Below are 20,539 nucleotides of genomic sequence, written 5' to 3' on the forward strand. Positions count from 1 at the left end.
AACCAAATCTAAGATGATGCTGTTACCAATGTAAGTGAAAGAGAAGTGCCCCCACAGAATTAGTGATAAATAATCTCCGCATAAAAGTTTGCACGATGTGTTTTTGTTGTTGTTGTTGTTATAGACTTGAGGAACAAGAATTTATATCAATGTATTTCATTAAAAGAAATCTTAAACTCTACTGAATCTGGCATTTAAAAACTGTTAGTTGAATAAGATAAAATGATCTATTGAATATACCTCTTTAAACCAAGATTTATAATCTGTAATAGTCATGGTAAATAGGCTTAACTTTATGTGACAATTTAGATCCATTGCTTAAAGAAAGCTCTATGTTTAGGTAAGGTGTAGAGTTATAATGGGGTTGATTGGGATAGAAGTCCATGATTGGTGACATCTGTCTTCATTGTAAAAGAGCTTGTAGCATATCTTGAATTTTCACTATTCTTGATCTATCTTACACTATAATTTCCATATGTCCTAGCCACGTGGTTGCCAAACTGCGGCTTGTGAGTCACATGCGGCTCTTTGGCCCTTTGAGTGAGCTCTTCCACAAAATACCATGCTTGCGCACACGTACAGTGTGATTGAAACTTCGTGGCCCATGAGCAGAAGTCGGTTTTCGGCCTGGGCGAGTCTGTTTTGAAGAAGTACTGTTGATATTTGGCGCTGTTGACTAATGAGTTTGCCGACCACTGTCCTAGCCAAATGTGATTGTTGAAATGTTGCTAATATTACAGATTAATTTTCAAATTATATTTTAATTAATTTATATATAAATTCAAAAACTAATACTTGATTCAGTTATCAAAAAACTTTTGATTATGTTTGAAACAAAATTATAACCATGTATTTTATGAAGTCTAAATATTGATGTAGTATGTATGATGAAAATTTGGTGTTCAAATTGAGATGTGCTATAAGTATAAATTATACAGTATATTTCAAAGGCCTAGTACCAAAAAAAATTGTAAAATATTTAATTAATATATTTTATTTTTTAATTTCTTCATTGATTAAGTTATTACATATGTGTCCTTATCCCCACATTATTTCCCATCCCCCCCACTCATGCACTCAACCCCCTGTTGTCTGTGTCCATTGGATAGGCCTATATGCTTGCATATAAGTTCTTTGGTTGATCTCTCCACTTACCCCCACCTTCCCCTACCTACCCTCTGAGGTTTGATGGTCTGATCGATGCTTTCTCTGTCTCTAGATCTGTTTTTGTCTATCAGTTTATGTTGTTCATTATATTCTATAAATGAGTGAGATCATGTGATATTTATCTTTCTCTGACTGGCTTATTTTACTTAGCATAATGCTCTCCAATTCCATCCATGCTGTTGCAAGTGGTAAGAACTCCTTTATTTACTGCAGCATAGTATTCCATTGTGTAGATGTACCACTGTTTTTTAATCCACTCTTCTACTGATAGGCACTTCATCTGTTCCCAAATTTTAGCTATGGTGATTTATGCTGCTATGAACATAGGGGTGCATATATACTTTCTAATGTAGTCCCATTTGTTTATTTTCTCTTTAGTTTCCATTGCCCTAGGAGCAGTATCAGTGAAGAAATTGCTTCGGCATATATCTGAGATTTTGCTGCCTGTGGATTCTAGTATTTTTATGGTTTCCCATCTTATGTTTAAGTCCTTTATCCATTTTGGTTTATTTTTGTGTATGGTGTAAGTTGGTGGTCTAGTTTCATTTTTTTTTGCATGTATCTGTCCAATTTTCCCAACACCATTTATTAAAGAGGCTGTCTTGACTCCATTGTATGTTCATGCCTCCTTTGCCAAATATTAATTGAGCATAGTGGTTTGGGTCGATTTCTGGGTTCTCTATTCTGTTCCATTGATCTATATGTCTGTTCTTGTGCCAGTACCAGGCTGTTTTGAGAGCAGTGGCTTTGTAATATAGCTTGATATCTGGTATTGAGATCCCACCTACAGTGGGGCCTTGACTTACGAGTTTAATTCATTCCGTGACAGAGCTCATAACTCAGATTACTCGTATGTCAATTCAAAAAGTGAACGAGTGAGACAGGTGATGCTGGGCTGATGTGGCATTCACTGTGACGTTTGCTGTGCCAACTAGCAGTGGGGTATCTGAAGCTGGCTCGTAACCCGAATTTTAGCTTGCAACTCAAAGCAAAAAATCAGCCGAGAGACGGCTAGTATCTTGAAATCTCGTTAGTCGGGACATCGCAAGTCAAGGCCCCACTGTACTTTGTTCTTCATTCTCAGGATTGCTGCAGCTATTTGGGTTTTTTTTTTTATTCCGGATGAATTTTTGGAAAGTTTGTTCTAGGTCTGTGAAATATGCTGTTGGTATTTAATGGGGAGTGCATTGAATCTATAGATTGCTTTGAGTAGTATGGACATCTTGATGATGTTGATTCTACCAATCCATGAACATGGTATGTTCTATAATTAATATATTTTAAATCAGATGATAACATTTTAAATATATAGTTGATTAGATGTGATTAAAATTTATTTCACCTTTTACCTTTTACTTTTTTAAGGTGGCTACTTGAAAATTTAATGTCACAATAGAGCTCTAGATTACATTTATATTGAACACATACTCTTTACAAAGCCTGTTTAATTAACATGTGTTATAATGTATTTTAATTTTATCCCCATCTGTCCTTTTTTGTAGGAAAAACTTTTTAAACTCTGGAGGATTTATTTTCTCTCAGAAGCCTCTATTGCTGTTTTGCATGATTCCTTTTGGTGGTGGTTTCTCCATAAATTTAAGGTATAATGACATTTTTTAAATTTCTTTTTTAGGTTGATTTGCAGCATATTTCTTTTTTCAGTAGAGGTCGCATTGGTAAAAAAAAAATTTTTTCCGGATCCTTTCACAGAGCTTGGTTTTTTAGTATTCCACACATGTAAGAAATCCTGTTTGAAATAAAGAGTTCTTTCACAGAATTAAGACTTTAATATGGATTTCAAAGAACCTGGGTCTTCATTTAATCAGAAAAAGATTAATGAAATCAAATAATAAAGTTGTAGCTTTATTGAATATTATCATTTGCTTATAAACAATAAATAAGAACCCCACTGCAAGTCAGTGACATTGAAGGAGGTCTTCATTTGGGAACCAGTCTGCAGATCAGATGGAGAGAGTGTCCTCCGTTGTTTTAGAAAGGTTGACTCTGATTAGGGTTACAGAGAGAAAGAGGTGGGCATCTGGGAAACAATAAGAGAATGGATGTAAACAGCTCATAAATCTTACTTTAGAAAATATATGAACCTAGAAAAGGTGGTGAATATAAATGACTGCTGTGTAGCCTCTGGATCTGGAAGAATGGAAGATAGAGCAACCCAGGGCATCGCAGTCTAAGCATTAAGAAGGTGTGCCACCCCATCAAGGACACCTACCTTTCCCCAGCTCAAGTTACCCCCAGAAAACTGTCGATGGATCCTCACAGAAATTTCATACCATGAATAAATGGGTGTTACCAATTTTATATATAAAGTATTCGAGTAGTGCTTTAATGTAATTCTAGGTAAGAGTATTTCTGATATTGTTAGGAGCTGAATGAGGCACAGGACGTGACATATCAATTCTACAAAGGTCATTACCTAGGGAAATTTGTGGAATCAGGAAATTTCATTATCTTAACTTTCTCTTCTAGATCTGGATCCTGAATTTATGTTTTCCCATGATAACAGAGGGAAACCTTACTTTCCCACTAAATCTGTTAAGATTATATATAACAAGTTTTTGAAGAAACTGTCTAGCATAATACTGATTTTATAACTCGAGTAAAATAAAACTGAGTCACATATAATTTAATTACCAACATAATAAGGAAAAAAATCATACTTTAGAATATAGCATGCTTTAGCATGCTGACTCTAAACTTGTGTCAGTTATTGTTATATGATTAATATAAGAGCAAATTTTGTTTCTTTATTGCCTGTAATTTAATGGTAGGCTGCTAATAGAAAAAAAATGATGTTCTTGAACCCAGAAAACTAAAATTGGAGTCTATTTTTCCCATTAGTTAGGGTGAGACTTTGGGCTATTTGAGAAAACCTCTCTGAGTTTCTCTAAAGGCAAAACAAAAAACAGGTAGAAAATAACATAAAACCTGTTTTTTTCTAGGATGGTTGTGTGTTCTAAAAGTGGCATGAGTAAAAAGACACATAATAAACTGTGAAATGCCATAGAAATGTAATAAGGGATGCAATATAATAGAGTTAAGAGATCTGGCTTTCAAAAACAAGTTTATGAACTTAGTAAATAATGTGACCTTGAATAGTTATTGACCTCTTTAAGTCATTCATAAAGTTTAAAAAATTACCTACTTTATGTGTTTACTGGGAGTGTTATGAGAAAATGCACGTAAAGTTTTGTTTTCATGGAACTAGGTATAGAGTGAGTGTTAAATGGATACATCTATTATTGTTGTTGTTATTATTATTATTATTATTATTATTATATTGATAGAGAGAAAACAGTGTCCTTCCAAAAAATTGCAAAGGGGGAACACTCCCTAACTCATTCTATGAAGCCAGCATTAACCTGATACCAAAGTCAACAGTACTATAAGAAACAAAAAAATCCTTTCATGAATATTAATGTAAAAATTCTCAACAAAATACTAGCAAATCAAATTCAGCAGCACATTAAGAATATTTCTCTATGACCAGTGGGATTTATTCTTGGAATGCAAGTATAATATAAGATGTTAAATAGCTTGATCTAATGGATAGATCAGTAACCTGAATATCCCAAACAGCTACAGGATATATTTTCTTTCCAAGCATACCATAACATTTACCAAAAAAATGGTCATACCATTTTCCTACTCTCTCTCCTGGTGAGGTAGATATGGTATGGACACATATTGCTCAAAGACATATTCTGAAAGTTTCTGCTTCGGTAAATTTCCTCATACATGTTAAGTGTAGATTGTGTATTTGAAACATGATAACTTTTTTGACTAATTACATATATATGTATACATATACACACACATATATATATGTGATCAAGAACTGCTATTAACATTATCATTATTATTTTTGCTATAATCTCCTTCCATAAATTTATTACACAAGTATGAGAGCTGTATTGGGAGTTAGGAGACCTAGATTCTAGTCTGGCTCTCAGTTACTTAACTGTATAACCTTAAATAATTCTCTTAATCTTTCTGAGTACCAGTGCAATAACTAAAATAGAAGAACTTAATGTAGGTGATATGCAACTTCCATTTTAGGTCTAAGATCCTGTACATTTGTAACTCCCAGCTCATATGGCTTGCTAATTTCATAAAAGACTACCACTAACATTGAAAATTTTTGGTATTTATTACCATAATGTATTAATGCCAGGGTGCTTCTACAATTGACATCATAAATTAATTTGGACTCTTTAATTCATCTTTATTGCTTAATTGATAGATTTGGACTCTAATTCATCTCTTCATTTCTTAAAGCAAGAATCTAGAGTGCTACATTAGGACTTTAATATAATATTGCCATTATTATCTATATATTTCTTCCTTCTTGCAACATCCTTATTTTGTTTTTAGTTTAGCTCTCATGTCACAATTTTACTAGTTCTAGTTATGACTGTTTCATCCCAATAATTGCTTTACTTTCATGCTGAGTTACTGGTAATGAAAGAATTGGAATGGTTATAGAACAATAGTAGGTAGCTAAGTCATTGGTTGCGTTCTATATGCCAACTACTATAAGAACCTTCATTAATTCATCAAGCATTTTTGTGTTTTCTATGTGCCTGGCACTGTGCTTGAAATACATCGTATAAAACATGATCCTGTCCTTACCTAATTTTAAAATATTACTTTAAGATATGTATATATTATCAACATTTGGCAGATGAGGAAACTAGGACTTAATTAACTTGCCCAGGGTAATGCAGCTAATGAAATAACAGCCAGGATTCAAATTCAGGTCTGCATGATGCCAAAACCCATGTTTATTCCACTGCAGCAACTGATCTGCTCTTTAAGAATAGATAAAATTACTGACATTAGGCAAACAAATTCTAGTTTTAAATTGTAATATTAATTATTTTAATTCCATACATCTTTTGTTTTTTAAGCCTGACAAAGAAAATCAAGATTTCTTGTTTGATAGGATTTCAGAAAGTTACGTGACACTTTTCATAAGCATACCTCGAAGTAAAAAGGATGCATTCTTTCAGGTAAAACACAGAAATTAACTAGTTATGCTAATTATTTTTGGAGCTAATGAAGTAGAAAAATAGTTATTTTACTTAAACACATATGAGAACATATTTTGTTACTTTGAAAGCAAGATTTCCTGAAATAAAGTAAGTTATGATACTGTTTTAATCCTTACCTGAGGACATGATTTTATTGTTATTATTATTATTATTGATTTGAGAGAAAGGGAGGGAGAGAGAAAGAGAAAGAGAGAATCATAGATCAATTGTCTCTCGTACTACAATTTAGTTATGTGCCCTGCTCTGTCCCTCACTCCAGAATATTGTATTCCCTTGACTAAAGTTCTTATAGAATCTCCTTAGTGTGATATAGGTCTTTTGTTTGCAGATTAATAATTTGAAAACTATTGACTTATTCTATGTATATTCTTGGTTTTTATATTTATCTAAAAATTGCTTATCAATTTTGTTTTTCTTTACAATATATGTTTTGATCTAAGAGGACTTGAAAACTTTATGTTATGCCTAAGGACTAAGTCCCTATTAAGTAAAGAACATGGACAAATTTATGAATCAAATGCTTGTTTTACTTTGCTCTAATATTAACTAATGAGTAGAGTTGATTAAAATAATTTATATTCTTTTTCGGGACGTGAAATTGAAAGTAAAAAGCATGGCAGATGAGCAAGAAATAATGTGCAAATTGGAAAGCATTAAAGAGATCAGGAATAAGACCCTGCAAATGGAGAAGATCAAGGCCCGTTTGAAGGCTGAGTTTGAGGCCCTTGAATCAGAAGAGAGACACCTGAAGGAATATAAGCAGGAAATGGACCTCCTGCTACAAGAGAAGATGGCCCATGTGGAGGAACTCCGACTGATCCATGCTGACATCAATGTGATGGAAAATACCATCAAACAGTCTGAGAATGACCTAAACAAGCTACTAGAGTCTACTCGCCGGCTACATGATGAGTATAAGCCACTGAAGGAACATGTGGATGCCTTGCGTATGACTCTGGGCCTGCAGAGGCTCCCTGACCTATGTGAAGAGGAGGAGAAGCTGTCCTTGGATTACTTTGAGAAGCAGAAAGCAGAGTGGCAGACGGAGCCTCAGGAGCCTCCCATCCCTGAATCCCTGGCCGCTGCAGCCGCTGCTGCCCAACAACTTCAAGTGGCTAGGAAGCAGGACACCCGGCAGACAGCCACCTTCAGGCAGCAGCCCCCACCCATGAAGGCCTGCTTGTCATGTCATCAGCAAATTCACCGGAATGCACCTATATGCCCTCTGTGCAAAGCGAAGAGTCGGTCTCGGAACCCCAAGAAGCCAAAACGGAAGCAGGATGAATGAAGAGAGGGAGAATAAATAGAGCTCTGCTGCTCATAACCCCTCCCCTTGGCCAGAGATGATGTCCTAATGTGAAACAACCCTTCCCCACCTCTACCAAGTCTCCTGTTTAATGTAATGGAAGCACAACCCCTCTCTCATTTTGCTGGTATTTCTTTCTGCTCTCAGCTTCCTTTTTCAGGAAGAGATGTGGTTCAGGTGCTAATAACAGTATGTCTGATAATCCCTTCTCTCACACTCACATTTCAAGCCCTGCTCTTGTTTGGAGCTAAGGATAGGGCAGAAGGCCCAGATGTGATTCTCTGTCTCTTCTACCTGAAGGCTGGGACCTAAAATTTGAGGGCTGAGGGAGGCCCATATCTTGTTTCATGTAAAGTGTGCCCCCTGTCTGTACTTTTGCCTTAGGCTTTGAAGGGACAACAATCTTCTTGATGGACTTTCCAAAAGGCTTGGTGCATATATCTTCCCAACCTTCATCTTATTCTCAAGGCCTAGAAGTAATTTGGAGAAGCCCTCTTTTTTATATTAATTTTGAAGGCCTGGCTGTTATTATAGAGTTCACCATCACACTGCACCCCTAGTCTTCTAGATATACAAAAGTTCTCAGGTACCAGGCTGTGTGTCTGGGGATCCTGAGATCTGCAGGCCTTTCTCCCATAGTCCTACTTTTCACAAGTCTATAGTAGAAGTTCCCCACAGTGAAATCAGGGAACTGGAGCTATACCCACTTCATAAGTCCTGCCTAACTTGCCACCTAAGTCATTGGGCTAAGGCTCTGCTAGAGGCTTAGATGGGCCCCAGGCTGACAACTATGTTGCTTTTTGTTCAAAACCATTACTCTGGCACCTACTCAATGATATATCTTAGAGGTGACAGTGAGATTCAAATGAGTGGCAATTACTTTACACATGTGAGTGGGTGGGACTTCTACATTCATCCTTCCTTCCCTTGGGTCTTTCTTCCTCTATAAGGCAACATCAGCTCAAGTCAGCTGCTGGCTACCCTCTTTCCTGTGGATTGTGCAGGTAGCCACCCCTCCCTAAAGAAAAGGCACCAGGGTCCCCAAGCCCTACAACTCTCTACTCCACCAAAGCCAGATCTCTAATAAAGTCACGCTCAGACTTAAGAGACAGGGTTGGGGGTTGCCTAACTGAAAAAGTTTTATCTCCAGGTCTCAGTCCCTGGTCAGGAAGGAGAGATATTTTTCTTTCCTTCCTTCCTTACTCAACTGCAGTTTTAAGTTTCCACAGTGTCTGTGTGTTCAAAATATAAGAGATTCCTCTGCTCTTTGAAAGTAAGAGTGTTATGTCTATACAAATCCTTTTAAATAAACATAAGTTCATTGGAGTAAAAAAATAAATAAATAAATAAATAAATAAATAAATAAATAAAATAAAATAATTTATATTCTTGAGTAATGTTAAATGAAGATGGTAGGAATTTCATTGGGTATTTTTACATTTAAACATCTAGTGTTTCAAAGCAGAAGCCACATTTAAATACTTTATTGTGTTGACATCTGTAAATCAGGAATACATAGGTATTTTGGAGTCGGGAAATGTTCCTTTTCCATGGGTAAAGCAAGTCTAAAATAAAAATAGTTAAATAGCCCTAACCGGTTTGGCTCAGTGGATTGAGCGTCGGCCTGCGGACTGAAAGGTCCCAGGTTCGATTCCGGTCAAGGGCATGTACCTTGGTTGCAGGCACATCCCCAGCAGGAGGTGTGCAGGAAGCAGCTGATCGATGTTTCTCTCTCATCGATGTTTCTAACTCTCTATCCCTCTCCTTTCCTCTCTGTAAAAAACCAATAAAATATATTTTTTTAAAAAAATAGTTAAATGTCCTTCATAAACAAACCTAATTTGTGAAATATTTATATTCAATCTTTACTTATCTTATAAACATACTAGAGGCCCAGTGCACAAAAATTTGTGCACTTGGGGGCGGGGGGTCCCCTTAGCTCAGCCTGTGCCCTCTTGCAGTCTGGGACCCCTCGGGGGATGACCACCTGCTGGCTTAGACCCGCACCCCAGAGGATTGGGCCTAAGCTGGCAGTCAGACATCCCTCTGGCAGCCCGGGAGCCCTCAGGGGATGTCTACTTGCCAGCGGGGAGCAGGCCTAAGCTGCAGTCGGACATCCTTAGTGCTGCTGAGGAGGTAGGAGAGGCTCCCACCACTACCACTGTGCTGGCAGCTGGCAGCCTGGCTTGTGGCTGAGCAGAGCTCCCCCTGTGGGAGCGCACTGACCACCAGGGGGCAGCTCCTGCATTGAGCGTCTGACCCCTGGTGGTCAGTGTGTGTCATAGTGACCACTCATTCCCAGTCATTCTGCTGTTAGGGTCAATTTGCATATTACCCTTTTAGTATATAGGTGCATGGGTGGGGGCTGGCTGGTTTGCCCTGAAGGGTGTCCCAGATCAGGGTGGGGGTCCTGCTGGGGTGCCTGGCCAGCCTGGGTGAGGGGCTGATGGCTGTTTTCTGGCTGGCCACAACCCCCAGCCACCCAAGGTCCCAGTGGAGGCTGGCTGGAAGTAGGTATCTGGGATTTATTTATCTTCTATAATTGAAACTTTGTTGCCTTGAGCGGAGCACACAGCCGCTGGCGGGAAGCTTGGCTTCCTCCATCGCCGGGGCAACCAAGCCTCCTGCTTGCTCCAGCTCCGTGGCTGCTGGCCGCCATCTTGGTTGGGTTAATTTGCATATAGTCACTCTGATTGGCTGGTGGGCGTGGCTTTGGGCATAGCAAAGGTACGGTCAATTAGAATCTTTATCTTTTATTAGTGTAGATACCTACTGTGTCACAAAAGGAAACCAGTATTGGACTTGGAATGAGATTTGGCTTCATGTCTGGAATCTGCTACTAATTTTCTGGGGGATCTTGTTAAGATATTCAGTCTCAGTTCTACAGCTGGTTGTCTATCAGGAAAAGATGATCAGATTTCTGATTCATAAATTATTGTTTTGTAGAACAATGATGTTCTCAAAGATAGACTGAAATTTTGTCTGCTAATACTGAGTTGTTTTTAATACATTTTATTGATTTTTTACAGAGAAGAAAGGAGAGGGATAGAGAGTTAGAAAAATCGATGAGAGAGAAACATTGATCAGCTGCCTCCTGCACACTCCCTACTGGGTATGTGCCTGCAACCAAGGAACATGCCCTTGACCAGAATCGAACCTGGGACCCTTGAGTCCGCAGGCCGACGCTCTATCCACTAAGCCAAACTGGTTAGGGCTAACATTGAATTTTTTTTCTTATTTGCAGGAAATAATTAATAGCTAGGATTTGGGCTAATTAAATCGTCTAAAGGTGACAAAAACAACTGTTTCTTTTCCATCGTCTTTCTTTGCTTGGGAACCAGGCCACCTCCCTACAGGTTTATCCCCTTCAGAGCAATTTAAATGGAAGTGGAACCTCATCTCTCATTGAGCAATTTCCATTATTTTAACTCATTCAGATAAGTGGGGGTTTTGTTACTATTAGCTCATCTGACTTATCATACCTAAGGAAGATAAATTTATTAATTTTAAAGAATAAAAACTTATCTTCAGATCTTATTATTTATACACTAGAGGCCCAGTGCACGAATTCATGCACAGATGGGGTTTGGCTGGTTTGCCCTGATCGGGGCCAATCAGGCTGTCCAACCTGGGGGAGGGGCTGCAGGCAGTTGGCCAGCTGACCCACCCCCTGGTCAAACTCCTGGTTGAATTCCTGGTCGACGGGACAATTTGCATATTAGCCTTTTATTATATAGGATATTAACTGAATCTAAACATATTTACTGTGGCTTTTACTTCCCTCTCTTCCCATATTGTACAAAGATATTCCTTTAGAAATTTTTCCCAACACAATTTGATACTTGATCTCTTTTTCCCTTAATATCCTGAATGTGAGGTGCTCACAGAAAACTTTTAGAGATTTCCCTTTTCCACCACGTGCAACTTTTAATTTTAATCATTAGTTTTATCCTCTTCAGAGCTATTTAAGTGGAAGTGGTTTTATGTACCACAAATAAAATATGTGATTCTTTCTGGTAGTAAAATGTTCATGGTTCATTCAATAAAGTTAAAAATATCAATATATTAGAGCATTCTCCTCTCTCATCCCTGCCCCCCTCCCAAAATAATCATTGAGTTCTTCAAATAAAACCATCACTTACAAGCAAATGTGAACAATACTGGATTCGGTGACTCTATTACTTTCCTATTGTTGCTATAACACATTGTCACAAACTTAGTGGCTTATAAGAGCAGAAATTAATTGTCTAACAATTGGGCCAGAAGTCCAAAACATGTCTTTTTTAAGAATTTGTCTTGCCCTAACTGGTTTGGCTCAGTGGATATAGTGTCAGCCTGCAGACTCAAGGGTCCCGGGTTCGATTCTGGTCAGGGGCATGTACCTTGGCTGCGGGAATATTTTCAGTGGGGGGCGTGCAGGAGGTGGCTGATCGATGTTTCTAACTCTCTGTCCCTCTCCCTTCCTCTCTGTAAAAAATCAATAAAATATATATATAAAAAAATTTGTCTTTATTGTTGACAGTATTATAGATGTTCCTTTTTTTCCCCATTGATCCCCTCCATCTTGCACCTATTCCTCCCAGGCCTTAACCACACTATTATCTATGTCTATGGGCTATGCATATCCTATGTAATAAGAGAGAAACATGCAAATTAACCATCGCTTCACTACGCTCAAGCCATGCCCACAAGCCACACCCACCAGCCATGCCCCCCAGCCAATCTGAGTGACTATGAAAATTATCTGACAAAGATGGCGGTTAATTTGCATACACAGGTGTCAAGCACGCCAGAAGATGACGGCGGCCATGGCTGTGGGCGGCTGGAACTTTCGCTGGTAGGGGAGGTGCGGCCACCAGTGCCTAGTCACGCCTATGGGCTCCCAGGACTTTGCCAGCAGAGAGAAGGAGGTTTTGAGGACTTGGCAGAGCGGTAGACAGCTGGACATAGAGCAGAGCAAGAGAGAGAGGGCGGCTTGGAGGGCGCAGCTCCCTCTGTCACCCCAGCCTCCTCATCACAGCTGTGGAAAGAGGGAGAAGGAAGTCCCACCCCCACAGAATCAGCCAGAATCAGCCATTGGTCAGACAGCTCTCAGTGGTCTAATAGACAGGACTCTCATTCACCTGCATCTCAGACCATGACAGTAGAGAGGTGGGACTGTGTCTAAAGAACAACTATTGATACAATGTAGCTCTGCAGCCGAAAGATGCTGGCATTATTGACAGAAAGTGTTTGCAGAGCAGCCTGTGTCAAATCCTGAAAGAAGGCAGTGCCTGCGACAGGATGTATCTGAACACCTGCTACTGGAAAAATGCCACTCTGATGCCGAAAAACACTGGCATTATCGATAGAAAATGTCTAAAGACCAGCGTGCCTTTGAAGTTGAAAGAAGGCGACGACAGAATATGTCTAGAGAACAGTCATCAACAAGTACTACCAATACCGGTACGAACTGCCTTCTCAGTGAAAATGGAGTACATGAGGATGCAATTCTCGAACATAGTTGTGGTGGAATGACTGCTCGATGTGAATTTTGCCTATCACTAAATTTCTCAGATGAAAAACCATCTGATGGGAAATTTACTTGATGTTGTAGCAAAGGGAAAGTCTGTCCAAATGATATACATTTTCCAGAGTACTTGGCATATTTAAAAAGATTAATGACAAAGGAAGATTCTGACAGTAAACATTTCATGGAAAATATTCGTTCCATAAATAGTTCTTTTGCTTTTGCTTCCATGGGTGCAAATATCGCATTGCCATCAGGATGTGGGCCATACTGTTTTAGAATACTCGGACAAGTTTATCACCGTACTGGAACTTTACATCCTTCGGATGATGTTTCTCAGAAGTTTGCTCAACTCTATATTTTGGATACAGCTGAAGCTACAAGTAAAAGATTAGCAATGCCAGAAAACCAGGGCTGCTCAGAAAGACACATGATCAACATCAACAACCTCATGCATGACATAAATGAATTAACAAAATCATACAAGATGCTACATGAGGTAGAAAAGGAAGCCCAATCTGAAGCAGCAACAAAAGGTATTGCTCCCATCAAGGTAAGAATGGTGATTAAATAAAATCGCAACAGTGACCTGGGTAGATATAATTCTCCCCGTATAACCGAGGTTGCTGTCATATTCAGAAACGAAGATGGAGCACCTCCATTTGAAAGGGACTTGCTCATTCATTGTAAACCAGATCCCAGTAATCCAAATGCCACTAAAATGAAACAAATCAATATCCTGTTTCCTACATTAGATGTGATGACGTATCCTATTCTTTTTCCACATGGTGAACAAGGCTGGGGAACAGATATTGCATTAAGACTCAGAGATGACAGTGTAATCGACAATAATACTAGACAAAATGTAAGGACACAAGTCACACAAATGCAGTATTATGAATTTCATCTCTCTGTGCAGACACGTTCAATCCTATTTTAAATGCAGAAAAATTAACTCAACAGTTTATCGTGGATTCATGTTAAAAAATGGAGGCCAATCGAATAAATTTCATCAAAGCAAACCAATCTAAGTTGAGAGTTGAAAAATATAGTGGTTTGATGGATTATCTCAAATCTACATCTGAAAAGGACAATGTGCCAATTGGTAAGATGATACTTCCATCATCTTTTGAGGGTAGTCCCAGAAATATGCAGCTCGATATCAGGATGCTATGGTAATTGTAACGAAGTATGGCAAGCCCGATTTATTCATAACCATGACGTGCAACCCCAAATGGGCAGATATTGCAAAGAAAAAGTTGAAAACAGACCTGACTTGGTAGCCAGAGTTTTTAATATGAAGCTGAATGCTCTTTTAAATGATATCTGTGAATTCCATTTAATTGGCAAAGTAATAGCTAAAATTCATGTCATTGAATTTCAGAAACACAGACTGCCTCACACTCACATATTATTGATATTAGATAGTAAGTCCAAATTATGTTCCTCTAATTAATTCCCTTTCAATGTGCATGAATTTCGTGCACCAGGTTACTACACTATATATATAAAAGCCTAAATGACTGAATGACCAAATGACCGGTCAACCAGTTGCTATGATGCACACTGACCACCAGGGGGAAGACCCTCAACACAGGAACTGCCCCCTGGTGGTCAGTGCACTCCCACAACCAACCTCCCAAGGCTGGTCAACCTCCTGTGGCCTGCTAGCCCCCCTGATTGTCTCCATGGGGAGGACGGGGGGGCAGCTGGTCAACCTCCTGCAAGTTCCTCCCCTCAGCCAGCCAGCCAACCTCCCATGGTCCCTCCCCTGAAACAGCAGCCCCCCCCCCCCCCATAGGCCTGATCGCTGACCAGGCCAATGGACCCCACCCATGCATAAACTCATGCACCGGGCCTCTAGTATGCATATTAGTTCCCTGGTTAATCTCTCCCCACCCTGAGTTTTTTTCTTTAAGTAAATTTATTGGAATGACATTGGTCAACATGATCATAGAGGTTTCAAGTGCTCTATGTTACAAGATCTTTATATTGCACCATGTGCCCATTTCCTAAAGTCAAATCTTCTCCCGTCACCCTATTTTAGCACCCCATTCTTCCCTTACCCACTTACCTCCGCAGCCCCCAAACAGCTGTTTGTTTTCATGAGTGTTAGTTTTATATCCCACATATGAGTAAAATCATATGGTTCTTAACTTTTTCTGACTGACTTATTTCACTTAGCATAATATTCTCAAGGTACATCTATGTTGTTGCAAATGGCAGTATTTTATCCTTTCTTATGGCTGAGTAGTATTTCACTGTGTATATGTTCCACATCTTCTTTATCCAGTCCTCTATCGCAGGACACTTTGGTGACCTTACTCTTAGTGTTGTGACCTTATGTTATGTTTCAGAATAATTCCCTTGAGTATTTCCTGCAATGGAGATTTCTAGTGATAAAATCCCTCAGCTTCTGTATGTCTGGGAATGTCTTTATTTCTCCTTCAGATTTAAAGGATCATTTACTAGATATATTATTTGTGGCTTGTAATTTCTCTCTTTCAGATGTTTGAATATTTGGTTCCACTCTTGTCTGGCTTTTGGAGTTTCTACTAAGAAGTCGGATGAAATTGTGATGGGTTTTCCTTTGTATTTCACTTCCTCCTTTTCTCTGACTGCTTTGATCATTTTTTCTTTGTCATTAATTTTTGACAGTTTTAATACCAACTTCCTTGAAGAATGCCTCTTTGGATTGAGGTAACTAGGTGTCCTGTTTGCTTCTTGGATTTGAGGATCTAGTTCTTTCCATAGGTTTGGGAAGTTGTCATCCACTATTTGTTTGAATATATTCTCTGTTCCCTGTTCCCTCTCTTCCTCCTCCAGAATGCCTATTATTCTAATATTGCTTTTTCCAATGGAGTCAGATAGGTCTCATAGAGCTCTTTCATTATTCTTTATGTTCAGGCCTCTCTCTCTTCCCTCTGTATCATTTCTAGATTCCTATCTTCAATATCACTAATTCTTACCTCCATCTGGTTGGCTCTGTTTTTTTATGCTCAGTTTACTTTTAATCTCCTTAATTGCATACTTCATTTCCAGGATTTCTGATCGGTTCTTCTGTAAAGTTTCAATCGTTTTGGAAAAGAACCTCTTTTTTTATTGATTTGTTTTCTGAGTGCATTGAATTGCCTGTCTATATTTTCTCGCATCTTGAGTATTTTCAGAACTGCAATCTTGAAATCTCTGTCATTTATATCATGTATTTCCATGTGTTCCAACCTGATTTCTGGGGATTTTTCATTTTCTTTCTGATCATCCTTATTACCATGATTATTCATGGTATTTGCTTTTCTCCTTTGCCTACACAGTTATCTCCGTCTATATATGGCCAATAGCAGTTTCCTCTGAAGAAGTCTTTATTACTATTTTCCAATAGATGGCACTGAATCACAAGATTTTTTTTACCTCTGTGATCTCCCAGCCTTGATCTCCACAACTTCCATAAGACAATGCAGCGACACTGCTTGAGGGTGGAGTTTGTTTTGACCTCATCATAATGGCAACTCCTGACCTCTATGGGGTCCTGCCCCAAGCACCCCACCTGGGGATCTGTCACAGAGGGAAACAGTGGTTCTACTGCAATGGCTCTTGGTTTACAGGTAATATGATCCTTAACCCACCTTTAAGGGTGAGTTTTGGGAGTCTAAGCAGCAAGGCTCTGTGGTTCCATTTATTTGTCTGAAACATCTCTGCCCAGCTCCACAGTGGAGAGCTGCATGGCAGAACTCTATGCTCTGTCAGGCGTCTGCTGGCTCAGTCACTGTTTGCTCTGCTTGCCCTGCTGGAATGCCCCCAGACCCCTGCCCCCCCCCCCCCCCTTGCAGCTACTGCTGGCTTCCTCCCTTCTCTTAGGCCAAGCCATGAGCTCCTGGCTGCAGAGCTGCATCTGTGGGTCATCTGCAATTTCTTCCCTTCTCATCTCCCCATTTATTCCTGGTTACCCACCTTTAAATGTTTCAATACACAGGTCTCTCAGGCAAACCTTTGTATTTAGCAGGGAATTCTTGTTTTTGTTTTTTTGGTTTTTTTTTAAATATATATTTTATTGATTTTTTGCAGAGAGGAAGGGAGAGAGATAGAGAGTCAGAAACATCGATGAGAGAGAAACATCAACCAGCTGCCTCCTGCACATCTCCCACTGGGGATGTGCCCGCAACCCAGGCACATGTCCCCGACCGGAATCGAACCCGGGACCTTTCAGTCCGCAGGCCGACGCTCTATCCACTGAGCCAAACCGGTTTCGGCAGCAGGGAATTCTTTATTGAGTTATAATTAGTTAACTTGTTCTAATTTCTGAGGGAGAGGCCATGGGGATCTCTCATGCTGCCATTCCTCTGACGTCCCCAGCTCATTTCCCCAAATGAGTCTTATAGGGCTAAAATCAAGGTATCAACAGGGCTAGTTTCTTTAAGAGGCCCCAAGGGATAATTCATTCCTTGCCTTTTCCAGCTTCTGCCAACATTCCTTGGCTTCTGGTCACATTACTCATATCTCGACTTCTGCCGTCACATTGCCTTCTCTTCTGTAATAAAATTGCCCTCAATTTCCCTCTTATAAAGATACTTGTGGCTTAAGGCCTATTGTACAATCTAAAATAATCTCTCCATCTCAAGATCCTTCACTTGATAATGTCTGCAAAGCCCTTTTGCTGTATAACATTTACAGGTTCCAGGAATTAGGACAGTTACCTGTTAAGGGCTTTTCTGATTCTAAAATTTTACATTATTAAGGCCTAAATGGGTGATTATAAATACTTATCTGAATGCAGAGTACCAAAATAGTAATTTAAAAAAAATTTTAATATAAAAGTATCATATCTTTCTATGTTTAAGTATTTCCTGAGAGAAATTTAGTAGTTTAGGGACCACTGGTAGAACCATATATTGATATCTGATAATAGTTTTAATATGTAAGTAATATAATCCTATATAATAATAGACAAACATGGTAATTAACCGTACCTCCAACACGATTCCCATTGGCTAATCAAGGTGATATGAAAATTAACTGCCAACCAAGATGGCGGCCGGCAGCCAGGCAGCTGAAGCGAACAGGAGGCTTGCTTGCTCCAGTGATGGAGGAAGCCAAGGTTCCCCGCCTGCTGCTGCCGGCCTCTGAGCTGCACTCTAAGAAACAATGTTGCAATTATAGAAGCTAAACAAACCCCAGAAACCTGCTTTCAGCCAGCCAGGCCTCAGAGCTGGAGTTGCAAGAGTGTTTCAATTATAGAAGCCAAACAAACCCAGATACCTGTTTTCAGCAGCCAACGTCTCAGAGCTGGAGTCAAGCCTCAGAGCTAAAGTTGGCTTTCAGTTCCAGTGACAGCCATAGAAGGTAAATAAATCCCAGAATAAAAAAAAAAAAAGGAGAGGTTGGGAGCTTCAGTTGCCTGCCAGCCTAAAAATGGCCCTCAGCCCCTCACCCAGACTGGCCAGGCACCCCAGTGGGGACCCCCACCCTGAAGGGGGTGTGACCAGCTGCAAACAGCCATCATCCCTTCATCCAGGCTGGCCAGGCACTCAAGCGGGACCTCCACCCTGATCCGGGACACCCTTCAGGGCAAACCAGCTGGCCCTACCCATGCACCCGTCCTCTATCCTATATAGTAAAAGGGTAATATGCAAACTGACCCTAACAGCAGAAAGACTGGGAATGACTGGTCACTATGACACACACTGACCACCAGGGGTCAGACGCTTAATGCAGGAGCTGCCCTCTAGTGGTCAGGGTGCTTTCACATGGGAGGAGCTCTGCTCAGCCACAAGCCAGGCTGATAGCTGCCAGTACAGCAGTGGTGGTGGGAGCCTCTCCTGCCTCAGCAGTGCTAAGGATGTCCGACTGCAGTTTAGGCCTGCTCCCCGCTGGCAAGTGGACATCCCCCGGGGGCTGCCGGGCTGCCAGAGGGATGTCTGATTGCCAGCTTAGGCCCAATCCCCTGGGGAGCAGGCCTAAGCCAGCAGGTGGTCATCCCCTGAGGGGTCCCAGACTGCAAGAGGGCACAGGCCGGGCTGAGGGACCCTCCCCCCCCCCCCCCCAGTGCACAAATTTTTGTGCACCGAGCCTCTAGTAATGATTATAATATACTAACTCACCTAAACAGGCTTTGATTCTTTAAAAATATGCTTTTTATTCTCTGATAATTATGTGACTTAACAGAGGTATTAGCTAAGGCCATATTGCAATATATAAATATATTAAATCAACAGATGTACACATTAAATGTACACAATATTATATGTCAATTATATTTATATACACTTTTAATTATTATCTGTACATTTTACTTTATAAAAGAGGATAACAATTGCAAGGTAAAACTAAATAAATATGTATTCATCAAACCTTATCTTAATTGTTAATTTCATCCTTTATCGAAGTTAAAAAATTTCCCCAAATGTTATCAAATAGGCAAACTGACTGACTTTACTTTTAACTCTTCTTTACGTTCCTCTATTAAAGTTACAAAGAGATAATAAATGGCCAAAAGCAAGCTATAACCAAAAAAGGGACATGTATATTTCACCAACTTAATAATTTATTTGGTAGTTGAACTATGTTATATGAAATATGAAATTATTCTAATATGTTTTTGGTAGGTGTATCCTGATTGTTTGACACAAGCTATCTATGTAGCATTCCAGGAAGCATTTCCAGAATCCACTGATCTCTTTAATGATGAATTTAAAGAAGATCTAGGGAATAACATTTATCTTTGGTTGTCAGGTATGATTACATCATTTAAGTATTGATCATTATCTTAGTACCTAAAACTTTTGGATTTTGTTTGCTTCAGTCAAAAGGATAGGTAGTTCTTTGCCTTACAAAACATGCTATATGGATACCTATATTTTAAAATAATAATGAGTAATCTCTTTTTAAAATTTTATAATACTAAAATTAATCAGTTATTATGTTTAGAAACCAAATAATTTTATAGGCAGTGTAACTATTGCAGAAAATTGAATTGCTATAGTCATGCACATACATTTATATTTGGAAGATACATATTTTAACCAGTTAACTGCCACGATATTTTGAATTTAATTAAAAAAGGTTCACTGCTTGCATCTATAGATGCTTATGGAGTACAAATGTTTAAGCTGCTTTTGAGAATAATATTTATAACATAATATTCAGTAAATTCTAGAGCTAATTGAGTTCCTCATAGAACATACAACCATTGATAAAATAAACTTGTTTTTTGAATTATGATGTGCTTGTAGATAGGAGTGGTAGGAATAAAAGGCTAAAGGGAAGTAAAATTCTATCCTATATAATAAAGAGGTGATATGCAAATTGACTGTCATGCACTTACAAGATGGCTACCTACCACCAGGCCGGCAGGGGGGTTAGTGAGGGACGACCAAATGACTGAACAGCAGGTTGCATGGGGTGACCAGGCTGGCAGGGGGGGCTGTGAGGGGTGACCAGGCCAGCAGGGGGGGCAGTAAGAGGTGACCAGGCTGGTGGGTGGGGGGCAGT

General features: G+C 39.5%; 2 protein-coding genes across 9 annotated transcripts in view; both read left to right on the forward strand.

Annotated features, from left to right (window-relative positions):
* Positions 1-20,539, forward strand: part of FAM227B (family with sequence similarity 227 member B) — a 209,825-nt gene that overhangs the window by 36,012 nt on the left and 153,274 nt on the right. For all 6 annotated transcript variants that reach the window (XR_011472449.1, XM_070423259.1, XM_070423244.1 and 3 more), the window contains exons 8-10: positions 2,670-2,768; positions 6,096-6,197; positions 19,654-19,780. Coding sequence is in view for 5 of the 6 variants with exons in the window: in XM_070423259.1 (XP_070279360.1) it covers positions 2,670-2,768; positions 6,096-6,197; positions 19,654-19,780 (328 nt within the window). In the remaining variant the exon portion in view is untranslated. The remainder of the gene's footprint in view (positions 1-2,669; positions 2,769-6,095; positions 6,198-19,653; positions 19,781-20,539) is intronic.
* On the forward strand, positions 2,751-8,871 carry ZC4H2 (zinc finger C4H2-type containing). 3 transcript variants are annotated; one of them, XM_070423273.1, is made up of 2 exons: positions 2,751-2,768; positions 6,845-8,871. In XM_070423273.1, the coding sequence occupies exon 2, from the start codon at positions 6,853-6,855 to the stop codon at positions 7,525-7,527; it is 675 nt and encodes a 224-aa protein (XP_070279374.1). In that variant the 5' UTR covers positions 2,751-2,768; positions 6,845-6,852; the 3' UTR covers positions 7,528-8,871. The 3 variants fall into 3 exon arrangements, with proteins under 3 accessions (XP_070279374.1, XP_070279369.1, XP_070279378.1); XM_070423268.1 differs by lacking the exon at positions 2,751-2,768 and adding an exon at positions 6,112-6,197; XM_070423277.1 differs by lacking the exon at positions 2,751-2,768 and having other exon boundaries at positions 6,780-7,274; positions 7,414-8,871.

The sequence above is a fragment of the Myotis yumanensis genome, unplaced genomic scaffold, assembly GCF_028538775.1.
Source record: "Myotis yumanensis isolate MYYU_CA2020_CCGP unplaced genomic scaffold, mMyoYum1.0.hap1 SCAF_1, whole genome shotgun sequence".
Taxonomy (NCBI): domain Eukaryota; kingdom Metazoa; phylum Chordata; class Mammalia; order Chiroptera; family Vespertilionidae; genus Myotis; species Myotis yumanensis.

Bases quoted from the DNA above. Each gene is read 5' to 3' on its own strand.
- ZC4H2 (XM_070423273.1), top strand. From the start codon at position 6,853: ATGGCAGATGAGCAAGAAATAATGTGCAAATTGGAAAGCATTAAAGAG.